General features: G+C 36.6%; 1 protein-coding gene across 1 annotated transcript in view; it reads right to left on the bottom strand.

Moving 5' to 3' along the window:
* The window catches only part of LOC113501500 (Ca(2+)/calmodulin-responsive adenylate cyclase-like), a 49,754-nt gene extending 46,853 nt beyond the window's left edge, over positions 1–2,901 (bottom strand). Inside the window, exons 1-2 of the mRNA XM_026882676.1 lie at positions 2,463–2,901; positions 1,143–1,472 (exon numbers count right to left, since the gene is read on the bottom strand). Of these exons, the coding sequence (XP_026738477.1) occupies positions 1,143–1,472; positions 2,463–2,678 (546 nt within the window). The 5' untranslated portion in view covers positions 2,679–2,901. The remainder of the gene's footprint in view (positions 1–1,142; positions 1,473–2,462) is intronic.
* Positions 2,902–13,220: the final 10,319 nt, after the last annotated feature.

Below are 13,220 nucleotides of genomic sequence, written 5' to 3'. Positions count from 1 at the left end.
TACTCTAAATCTCCGCTTTTTTTAATAACTTAGGTCGAACTAATCTCTGGAATATAGATTTTCACAAAAAAATCACCTACTTGACATTGATGGATATGCCAAATATATTTTGACAGTAAACATGACGTAAGCTTAGCACGCAAACACAGCAACCCTTATTACAGTACTGTGGAGTGAGGCATAAGAGCGCCCCACGTTGGGCGCCAAGAGGGCAAGGCTACGACCTCAACTCCAAACCAAACTACTCTTTGAAATCGTGTAGTTATTTAAATCTACTTTATAAGGCAACGACATTACGTAAGTAAACTTTAGTTAACGACTATATTTAGATGTTTTTTCCTTATTTACATATGAGTAACCGCGGTCGCACGCTAGTTTCACATTCATATTAATGTAGGGTATTTTCTAAAGCTGTTGTGAACACACCTAAAAGGCAGATTCCGCCTTCTCCTTTTATCATCAAAGAAAGAATTTGCGAAGTCAATTATGTATTATACCCATCAACTTTGCTTCGACAGTCACTTACACGCCTACGGAATTTCCATCTCATAAATTTTATATGAGTATGGTATCATAAAATGTATTCTGTTCATATGCCGTTCATATAATAGGAAGCCTTATAGGAATAAAATTGCATTACGAAAAAATTACTACATGCACTAAGAATTAGTTCGTTAGTGAGGAAAACACAGTTGAAATTTTCTGACTATAAATTTATCTAGAGGAATACGTCGGCAAAATCTGATCGATTATTCGAAGTATGCAAATCTACAATATTCCTGTAGCCAAAAATATCAATTTCTAGGTAGGCAATATAACAACCCCGATGTTTCGTGCCAAGGTCAAATTGTGAAACTAACATATACGAGCACTAATAACCCTAAGCCAACACAACTGTCTTGTTTTATTGGCATCGCCTAGTCTCGCGATGAACACCAATCGATAACTAGGTTAACTGTGGTCCGCTCCGCATGACACTATTTGCTTAAGCTTGAAAATTTTATTGCATAGATAATTCCGACCATTCCCCGCGACGGAATTTAACTTCGTTTTCACGGTCATGAAAACTACCGTCCGTCAACATGCTCATATTTCACATTTGAATTGTAGCCAAACGTTAGATTTAGAGATAGGTAACTGACCTGTTGCCAAACGTGATAAGGGAATCTGTTGGCGACGAGAGCTGACGCGATGGTGTGCGCTGTTGGTAGGAGAATGCCAAAGCCGGCGGCGACAGGGGCGCCGACCGGTAGGAGTGCGTACGCGGCGAACACGGCCCACACGACGTGGGCAGCGCCCTCAGCAGCCGCGCCCGTGTTCCACGCCGGCAGCGTGGCGGCCAGCGCGATGCCGCCGCCGGCGAGCGCCAGCCAGCAAGCACGCGGCAGCCGCCGCTCCGGCGCCACACCCGCGCGACCGCACCACCATGCTAGTCCACTACATAGCAGGGCGTGTGCTGTGAGTACGCCGACCTTAACGAACACAAAAGAATTATTCAGATAACGGCACTGCATGTATTTTGATAGCTTGCAACGTAAATATAACGTTTGAGAGCAACTGAACCCTACTTTGTATGGAGGAGCACACGGGTGAAAAATCACGGTCGGTACTTTTGAAAAGATCCAATTATTGAGTTCCAAGTAAATTGGCATCGAGCAAACGCAATTTTGCGTGGTTTACGTAAATTTCAATTTCAATGCATTTTAGTGTATTGGCTTATGAACGTTTTCTGTTCTAAGTGACGTTTTAAGTCGTCATATCTAAAAAGTGTAGAAAAACATTTATTATTAACTGAAATTGGCCAGGAACAAGAACATGACCTTGTGGCAGACTAGTGTTGTTCTAAGGCAAGGTTTATAAAAAAATGACTTACGCCAAGCATTCGATATTTCTCGCTCCACCTAGTAATTTTCAGGTATGTGTTAACTATGAGATAAGACACTTGAAGTTCTAATAGAGGGTTATTATCTGATCTACAGTTTCGAATGCCTTACCCATGTCAAGTCGCGTCTAAGACACTTTAAGGTGTTCTGTATTAGGTCCTACTTCATATTATAAATTGACCACTTTACATTTTCAGGGACAGCGACGCTCTTAGTATAAGCATCAACTCTATTGTTTGTGAGTCATCCATGACAAAAGTGGCCTGAAAAGTCTTGCTCTATATACTCAAACGACACTATTAAGACACGCTTTAGTATGCTACAACGTGTTAAAGTAACCATATTAAACAGAACAAAATATATCAGCCGACAAACATTTTGTATATGTATAACATCGAAAGTTTGTGTTTTCGAATATAAACTGCTTGAATGATTTCATAATTTTATCCCTGTTCTTGATTATCACCGTTGCTTTGTGTGCTATGAGGTGTCAGAGCGAGTATTCGACTTAAGGTCGATGGCCAATTGAGAAACGTAGGATATGAGGAATTTAACTTGCTTAGGGTTTATTAAATTTACCTGTGGTGCTCTTCGCCATCCACGGGTGGCGTCGACGGCGGCGAGTGCGGCGGCGAGCAGCGCCCAGAGCGCGAGCGCCGAGCCGACGGAGGTGCGCTGCAGCTTGCAGGCGTACCGCGCGTACAGCTCCTCCAGCTCGGCCGACTCGAAGCGGCGCCGCGCCACCAGCCGGGACAGCGGCCCGCGCGCCGACATCGCCTTCACCGCGTGGTCCATGCCGGCCACGCTGCCTCACCTCGCCGCCGACCGTAACACCCCTCGCCGCTTCATCTGCAACAATCATTTATTTTTATTAAGTCATGAATGTAAGGCATCAAAATTTAAAAATAAAACTTATAGAAAGAGATAAGTATTCGCGTCTTTACCCTTGCTGGATCAAAGCCTACGTTTAAAGAAACTCTGGCAGTATTACACACATGGGTCGTTTTTCGTTCTCTTCGATAAGTATAGGTAATGTTCGCGCAAGAGATCAAAATTCAAACCTTTTTTTTCAAAAATCTATTGACATCAATTAAAAACAGAACTTGTAAAATATTGCAAGTCCATTACTCAATATATTATAACCACTAAACAAAGGCCGTATCCACTCTATTATAACGGTGAACGGTAATAAATTAAATCCACCTACGTTATACGTAGCACTTTGAGACAAAAACAGTGTAGGAGTCGTAAATGTGTTTCTATAAAATACCTATCCGCTTTCACAAAAATGATTTTATCACCAGGTTAGAAGACTATCACATTAAGAAAAGTGAAATAACTAAGACATCTTATCTTCTAATTTTTATAAGCAAGTTAATTCATTATTTTAACATTATGATTAACGGTTCTAGATATAACTTCACTGATTTAAAAAATATTTTGGAGTAAAAAAAAAAAAACAATATTAAAAGTAACAATGAAAGCTACATCAATACAAAACGATTTTCTTTTAAATTTTCGATAGCAGTTTGAAATACTCTTGAATTTGAAACCAAATATACTGGATTTACAGTTAAGAGCTTCGCCGCACAATCAAACGAAGCTTTTAAAGAACGATCGAGTGGAGTTAGGAAGACAGCTTCCTAAGTGTTGTCAGCTTTAAAAATACATCGCATACCACATACAGTTTGAAAAATCCTGTTCGTTTCTTAATCTATTTACAAAACACAGCTGAAGTTACAGCAGTTGTAAAAAAAACATAATGGGACACATGTAAGCAATAAGGCAGAGACCTTGTAAATGATTTAATTAAACGGTTAATTTCGGGAATATTTGTATACTAGCTAGTGTACCCCTCTCTTTAAAACAAAAAAACCACTTGGGACATATTTCATTATTTTAAATACGAAATATTTAAGTGAAAAATCAAAGCCCTTTCAGAGAAGGTTCTTGCATACCAAATTTCATTGCAATCGGTTCAGTAGTTAGTAGAGACAAACAGTCAGAGGTACTTTTGCATTTTAAATTAGTATACATTTTCAGGATGATTCTAACAGAAATTGATAGTGAATAGTAACCGCAAGTACAAACATAATACAAAAGTCTGGGAGCAACAAGAATGTGAAACACTTGACTCTATCCGCGCAATGTTACTTTAATCTCTCTGTGACTCAAAGGCTTTACTAGTAGAAAACTCCACTGCGAGTTGAGCTCGCTTTTGTACATTAAATTTCCAATGTCAACCACTGCCATTGTGTAGGTGATATATGGTTAAGAACGATAACTATTTAACAAGAGAAGATTTAATTTAGAACTCGGATGAGTTTTCAAGTTAATTGCGTTGTTACTAGTAACACCAGCCTGTATATGTCCCACTGCTGAGCATAGGCCTCGTCTCGTTTGGGGAGGTTTGAGAATTGGTAGCTAGCTCTACCACGCTATCACTGGTGTCTTAAAATAATGAAGGTAGTCCATATAATTTGAAAAAGTCACATGGATTCTTTGCCTGCGTTGGGCTCGAACCTTCACCTCTGTGTTAATAATAATCTGAAAACTAGGATCACTAATGGATTAGACTATAACAAGAACAGTAATAAATAGTGTATTTCGTTTGTAGTCTAGAGGAAGCTACAATACGAAAATAGAATGTTCCTTCCCTTTGTTATCGAACAAATAACTACTTTGATCTTCCCAGATGAAACTTGTTTACATCGATTGACAAAAAGTTGCCTCAAATATCGCGATTAAAGATAGACTGTTTGAATTGCAAGACGCTACATACAAAGGCGTATTTAAGTACAAAGTTTGTAAGATTCAAGCGGCATGTGCGCCGTAAAGGAAAAGTTTCAAGTAAGGAGTGCCCTATAGCTTGCGGTTACGCGACGGGACGCCGCACTTACAGCAAACGTGGCAGGAATGAGCTCGAACCTCGAGGAGTTCAGCTTTTAAACACAAACAGCATATTTAATGCACCAAGCGCCACATAAAGAGGGGAAAACAACATATATAAATTGAACAGGAGCTCCCATTTAGTTTAATATTTTCTTAAGGCCTCAGCAAACAAAACAAGCCTGAGCGTTCAAATGTACATTTGAAGATTAGTTGAACTCGGGTTCAGCGTTAATAAATTATGCTTAAGCGCGAAATCCCATTTAGTTGAGATCAGACTTTTGTCGGGTAGAATAATCTTAATAGTATTGATTGCTGAAAAAAAGTATGTATGTATTGTACAGTAACGTATAGAATTAGCCTTCAACACGAAGGCGCGTCCCGGAGACAATTAAATTAGCATAATCGAGGCGCGCTAGCATCCGATAGCTAATGAACCGCGATGCCGATGTTGAAATTTTTCACAAACAATTACCACGCTTTGGTTTGCAGCTACTGTTATGTAAATTTGTACAATGAAAGTAAAATACGTAAGTAAAGTGTTATTGTAACCCGTCTGATTATGTTGGGAACAAAAACAATACGAAACGGACACTGATCCTTTCTCGTGATTGTGAAGTGGGTTAAACAACCGAAGTTTTGGTGTTACTCGAAGTAAAAAAATCAAGATTTTTTCTTTAGTATTACTTAGGTATAAATAAAACTTAAACTACTAACTAGACATTTATTTGAAATAGCGTAAAAGCAAAACTGGATGAGACTGCCAGAATGTTTCATATCGGATGACCTTCATAGTTTTAATGGTTATGGGTCAAATACTTGCAAAGTATCGCGTTTATGTCTGTAGCGAGCGAGCTGAAACAGTTAATCAGAATGTCAGCTGCCGTTGTGAATACTTTGGCAGAGAAGCGGCCACGCTGCGCCAATACTGTCTGACAAACACGTGGGGAACCTGCAAACAGGAAGCTTCCTAGAATTGAATATAAGGATAAAATATAGCTCTACTTTAACTTTCAACCCATAAGCGAGACTCGAATAACGTAACATTTTAACAATTTGGCACACGTTAAACGATTTGCAAATATTTTTGAAGCGGTTCCAATCAGCGTGGTTTATTTAAGTCGAATTCAATTGAAGCTTTCAATAAGCTTTCAATTTCATTTTTAACTCTGATTTTATTTTTGATGTTTTGACTGTTTCCATCCTGTAGGTACTGCAACATCACATATCACAGTGTCGTATTTCATTCATTATAATTTATTTAATGATCTTGTTAGCTATAAACAATTGTTTAAGGAGCATTAACGTTTAGAATGTCCATCTCAGTAAATCATGTTCAAGGCATAAGCACAACTACGGAACATTTATTTTCATATTTTACGTGCCACTTAAAAGTACGTTCGTACACAATACTAACGCAGAAAACATAAATATTCGCCAGACGTCTGGGCGAAATATGAGGATTTGAAAAGAAAATACATTATAGAGAACTGATTTGCTGCGGTGCTACACGAGATTGTAACTTATACGCGTCTGTAGTTTACTAGCTAGAAACACCTTGTGTATTCTTCAAGATGATACCGTAATTACCTCATTTTCTCTGCTTAACATGGTTTAAAGCTACTTAAATGTAAGATAAAACATTCCCAAACTAAGCGACCGTTCGGTTGGCAATACAACCCAATTAGAGATAAAACGGAGCACAGACGTCCATTATGTAGGAAATTTCTTTATCTTTATTGAAATAACCATGTTGTCAGGAAAGGTTCTGATGTGCCTTTATGAAAATATCTGGGTAATGGTAATTGTTAGAAGCTAACGCGTTTATTGTAAACCAACTTAAGTGTAATTAACAAGTTAGTGCGATAAGCTTTGAGGAAACCTTTAACGTTATTACAATTTGGACACATACAGCGTGTTGTTAGTTATACAATTTACATAGTCGGTTCGCATAAAATTTTCAGGATAAATCTCGGTAGGCTCGCGAACAAATAAGTTAGGAAACAGTTTCCAGCCGCGGGGAAGATGGTGGAAGAGGGGTGGGGGGTCACGGTCGCCAGGTCAATAAACCCGGCAGGCTGAGCTGTGGCGAATGAAACGCCGCGACGCCGAGCGAGCCAGCTCGAGCCCCCCCACAGGCCGCACTCATGAATTTCAGTCAATGAAAACGCAGGTAGCGGCCAAACACACCTTTATTACAAAATCCGGTGCATTTGTAAGTTGAAATTGCTTTCCGTTGACTCATAATGTCTATATATATGTGACCGCATTCGCTGCGTGTTCACTCATGTAAAAAATGTTGGACTAATTAATTTAATTAATGAAATACATAATAATTTATTCTGATTGATCAAGTTAACGATTGCTAACTGCGATAATTCGATAAGCTTAAGTCTACACATTTATTACAGCAGGTCATTTTTTCTATACGACGTAGTACTATAGTTGACTAATTAATTAATTATTAACTCGAACTCACGTTAGTTAGTTCCTTTGAGCACTAGGTAGTTAAAAACTTCTGACGAATCCGGAGCCGGAGAAAAGTTAGGAGTTCGTTAACATAACTATAGAACTGGGAACAGAGTCTTAGTGGTAAACAAACTATAATACAGCCAGCGGAAATTATGTTAACCGTATAATAAGGGTAGGAATAAATAGAGGAAAATATGATTTGAAATTTCCTTCGTCAGGAAACATCAATATTACTCAGAAACAAGGCTTCGCGACCCATGAAACAAGATCAAGTTTTTTTTTATTACGAAACCATTCCTTGGATACAGTCAAGGTTAAATCACGTGTAATATAATTTCCTTTGCATGAATTATTTTAGCGTTGTATAAAAAAGTTTCTAATATGAAAGCTAAGCGTCCCATGTGAATTGAATCACGAAGAAAGATAATAATATGAAAACAAGAAAGTCAACCTATTTCTCATGTATTATCAACATTCTTTGTATAAATATTTACATTCCCATGTGTAATGAATAGTAATACAATTATTTGTATTTAATTTTATTTATGGAAACGAAAAACGTTATTCCTAATGAATACGTTGAATGGGTATGTAATAATAATAATGTTTATTGTATAAAATACAGATTGCATTACATGTAACATTCATAATTATCACAAAATAATACCAATACGTTCTTCGTACATTTTGTTTGGTTTCAACATCTCAGTATTAATCTATATGTAAACTATTGGAAAATATCGGTAACTGCTGAACTAGATTACAAGAAAACAGAAAAAAAGAAAGAGGGAAATGTGTATCCCAAATCAGCCTGATCCGAACATATTTGATAGACAGGTGGTTGCCAGGGTAAATAGTACTACTACCTACCTACCTACGAAACATGCCTTCTATAAGACAGAGCGATATCGATTTTCCTGACCTGCACTCAAATCATTATAATTTTACGGTACCAGCCTTCGATTTCATTTGACGTTTGATATCTACTATTACCAGTGAATATACGACCGTATCTGACGTATGAATATAAATGCTCCACAAATACTAAGCTTGCAGCATAAACTCGAATAACTTTAGTAAAGGATGTCTTAGTTTTCACGCAAAAGAGGTGTCTGGGAAATAAAGAGAAGTAGCTTTGAAGAAACATCAAGTAAGCAAAGATAACATCATAATGCGAGTTCTTGCTTTCCCTCAAGGTTGAGCAAAGAAGATTGACAGCTGAAAACTCATTTTGACACTTTCACAGATCGATATAAACAAACAAAAAAGTTGGCATTAAACTACCAATACTAAAACAAAATCTTACAGCTTATATACCTTAGCAACCTGAATCGAAGTGAGTGCTTATAACCTATATATAGAGATAGATTGTTCCGAGATCAGCTCTGACCTATTTCTCTTGATCAAACACCAAAATAAGGGGCGCGGGAAGATAAGCTGTTAATGCCATATGTTTTTCCGCATTGACCGTATCCCATTGAACTTATAAATATCACAGTTATCCTAAAGTTCCGAAATCTTGAAAACATCTTTGAGTGTTGTAGATATAGATAGTAATTGATGTGATCACGTTATACATAGGTACTTCTCATCTTATTAATCTTGAAACACGACAGTCATAATCTAAATCTGATCTATACTAATATGATTAAGAAGGAAAAAAAAATATTGTTTCTTTTTTCGTAACGAATAGGCTCTAAAACTACGGAAGCGATTTTAAACAATGTTTCACCAATGCAAGGCTACATCTTTGGGCATACTACAGCGCTATCATCAATAGAAGAGACGCAGCAATGAGAAATGCTACAAATAAATTATCACTTTTGTGCGTGCGCTGCGTCAACGTATAAACTTATATCTATACTTACTAATATATAAAGCTGAAGAGTTTGTATGCTTGTTTGTTTGAACGCGCTAATCTCAGGAACCACTGATCCAAATTGAAAAATTCTTTTTGTGTTGAATAGACCATTCATCGAGGAAGGCTTTAGGCTATAAACCATCACGCTGCGACTCGGAGCGTGAGACTCACGGAGCGAAGATACAATGGAAAATGTGGAAAAAAAAGGGGAAAATTCTAACCACGTGGACGAAGTGGAGGGCAACACCTAGTACGTAGTAATCGTATAGTTGTCCGCTCAAGAAGTGATTCTTTAAAGGAAGTCTGACTATAACGATTTTTTTCCAATTTGTTTCTTTTTTTATACATAAATGGATTAAATGGATATATATAAACCCGGCCGATGTCTCTGGTAGCACCTGATTTCTATAATTACTTATTTTCTAATAAACTGTAATTTTGAGTCCTCATATACCCATAGTCCTATACTTTACATGCAGCGACAGTTTTCCTCCAAACATTCAGTAAATGTAATTTAAACCTGACTAATTGATCCTTTTTGCGTTATACTGCAAAAGCACACGATTATACTGAACTTCGTGTAAACACAAACAGGCAAAGTATACAAATACAGACGTTTTTTCAAAAGAATAGCGGGTTGAATTATGTTAGTCCTGCCTGCGTTTATTTATCCTTTCTCGTTTGTTGGTTTACGGTGAAAGACAAAGAAACTGTATTTATGAGGGAATTCAACATATTATTGTATCTATAACACTTGGTAAATATTCACTTAAAGTACTGTGGACATACCTTTTATAAAGACCAATAACAATTATTAATCGAGGAATGTAATTTTGATAACTTATCCTGAGAATGATTCATTATTAAATGATTAAATGAACGTTTACTCCCGTGCATTTAAGGGGTTTTGCCCGACTAGTTTCGGACCCACCTCATGATTAAGGACACCGGTTGGGTCCGAAACTAGTCGAGCAGTCCCGATTAATACGCGTGAGTCAACCGTTGCATCATTTATTATTAAATGATGTATGCGGAATGTAATTTTTATTATGTTACCAATTTCATAAGCTATGTCTTTTTTTCACTCTTTCCTGTAGCGCCAGGTAGCTATGAAAAAGTCACAATTACAAATCCGGTCAAAGAACCGAACAATGAAAGTCACATCATTGTCATATTAAAATAATCGTTATAAATCAGTATTTCGGGGCTTAGCACCTCGAATATCGTGCTCGTCATCATTGTGTTTGTATTAACGTCATCAAACTCGCCTTAAGTCGACAGTTAATGAGTATTTGGTATGGAGTCGCCGGTCATACAGTAAGTAGCTACGTCCATGTACTGTAATCGCATTAACGATAATATTAGCATGGTAATAGCACAATTACGAATCCAGGTATAATGAGCTCTTTGTTAAAATCAATCGCGGCAACATTGTAATGACAGGTCGATACATATTTATGCATCAGATCAGACTTTTGTTATGGGTAACAAAACGGGCTATCAAAGAAACAAAAGCACAAAGAAATTCAGTTTAGTCATTCTCAAGTATTTATTTATTAAAAACCTAGGGAGCTACGAAGATTTTCTTATTAAGGAAAACAGTAAATAAAAGGCTACTCAAATATTAGCATTCCGCTTGAAACTTTATTTTGAAACAGAAATTAATGGAACCGTAATTATGTAGTAAATTTACACAAAATATACAGGTCGCGTCCCAGTAAGTCGTTTGTAAACACTAAAGAAATCTAATTACTTAAAGTTAATACTTTCAGTTGGTTTCGTCTTCAAGTTATATTTATGCGGGTGTTGAAAAGAGATGCCGCTCTTCGCCGTGCATTACGTTGTCACGCTTCCACAACCATAATAACAATATTTTACGACGTAGTAGTAGAATTTCTGGAAACTAAAGTACAAGATAAAAACGTGAGACCAAAACTCGTAATCGTTAGCTAATTTATTTACACAATACATTCTGAGAATTAACGTATTATCGAATATCACGTGACAATAGTGATAAACACCGAAATTATATTTACGTTGGTAAACAACAAACAATGGTACGCCTTTAAAGTATTCGTAAGTGTTAAAATAAACGTCTAATTTTATCTCGCCCTTTTGCAAATATCCGTTTGTAATATACACACAGTCGAGTCATAGTTCCACAGTCGTATTAGTGTTATTCACGAAGCGTGAGTAAAGTCATTCGCAGGTTAATCACCTAAAAATCTCATAATAACCTAACCTTGAGTTGTAGGATAGTTTTTGTCTGATTATTTTTCAATAATGTAGGAGAAGGCTTTTTCGTTTTTGTTACCAATTGGGGGACATTGCACTAAGCCATTTTGAATATTTGGAACGTTCGTTTATGGAGTTACCACAAAATGATATTTAAATCTTTTTTTCGAACAATTTGAATTTGAGAACTGGCATTTGAAATAGTAATTGTGAATAAGGCTATTATGCTTTTTAATTTTGCTTTTAATGAATAGGCGTGTGTCCGTTTGCCCCAAGGTTTAGATAACGAAGGTCCAATAGTCGATAAACCTAACTCAGTAATGTCAAAAGTGTTATACCATAATGATTAACAAGACTGTAAGCATTTGTCGAAATACAGAACAAAGATAAAAAATACATGTTTAATTGTTCATACATAGTTTACAATGACGCTATAAACTATAAACGAGACGGATACGAAACCAGTCATAAATAAAAATAAAGTAAGAAAATTAAACGTTTATTTCTTTATTAATATCGCTATCAACACTATGAAGAGATGACGCTATTAAAAATGTTTTCGCATGGGAATGCTAAAACTTGGTGTGTGTACACGGAGATCTGTCATCGCAGACGAACGCTGGACGCCACCGAAATAGACTGTCACCTCGGATTATGAATAAATACTGAGGGGTATTCACAGTGCAATAACATAGCTTCCGTCTACAAAAATAATTTATCACGCAAAAGCTCCCGCCCACATTGTTGATCTAAATAATTTAAAGCAAATACACTGTGTTATACTAAAATCAACGCCGAATAATTTATTTTTAATTCAATATATTATGTACTACTTACGTTGATCTATCAATGGCTGGTATAATATAATTAAATATGTTTCACTTGCTATCTGCTAGAGATAAATGATGTTATGACTGTTGTACTCTATGTGGGACATGCAATAAAAATAATGTACGCGCTTTTTAGATTCAGTAAATAAGAAATATTTTTAAATATTTACATAATTTATTGTAATTATATTTTTTTACAAATAAATCGTTAGTTATAGCCATTATGAGTCGACTTCGTGACATGAAAAACTAAACACGCGGACTGGTTTACCCTCCAAAGTTTAAAAAAAGAACAAGTTAGTTGTAGCGCTTTTAAAAACATATAATTATTTTTCTTTCCTTAAAATAAAATGGCATCCTCTTGACGCCATTGGCCCTGTCGCAGCCGTTCTTGTTATATTTGGCCAGTATTCAATATTACTAATCTGACGGCGCGTAACTTTTGTCCTTGCGTTGTAAACTTGTCCTTACGCTGACCCCCGGCTGCTGGCCGGCGACAACTCTCACATTATTATGTATCGTTGTTACCTTGCAAATGTATGACATCTGATACAGAATACTATAACGTATAACAGTACATTGATCTCTCTTATCATTTATCACGCATGAGCCGACGTAGATACCTATTTTTTTTTTCATTAGACTCGGGCTTTGCTTTTTTACGTAGATACTTCCGTGATATGGACAAAAACGGTCCTTGTGTAATAAATCCAGTTATTATTGTAATAAATCAAAGAATCGTGTATTTTTAATCTCATTAACTTATCAATGCGTTTCGTAAGTCGCAAGGTATTTTTCTCTAGTCTTGTTGTAGAAATGTCACTAGTTTCTTAGTAATTTAGACGTCCTATCGCATAAAAACACCAGAAGTATCAAGACTTGAAATCCCGGTAATAGCCGCGCGGTTTAGACGTTGATGGATTACAATAATTAATATTCAATCGACAAGCATGTTGATATTGCTAATAAAATGTTTAATGTATTATAATAAGCAATTAGTGATGTAATTAGTTCGTGAATAACCGAAGCACAGCGAGGCAGGCTCGGTGA

Source organism: Trichoplusia ni, chromosome 2 (assembly GCF_003590095.1).
Source record: "Trichoplusia ni isolate ovarian cell line Hi5 chromosome 2, tn1, whole genome shotgun sequence".
Classification (NCBI taxonomy): Eukaryota; Metazoa; Arthropoda; class Insecta; order Lepidoptera; family Noctuidae; genus Trichoplusia; species Trichoplusia ni.
This window is presented reverse-complemented; position numbering and strand designations above follow the sequence as displayed.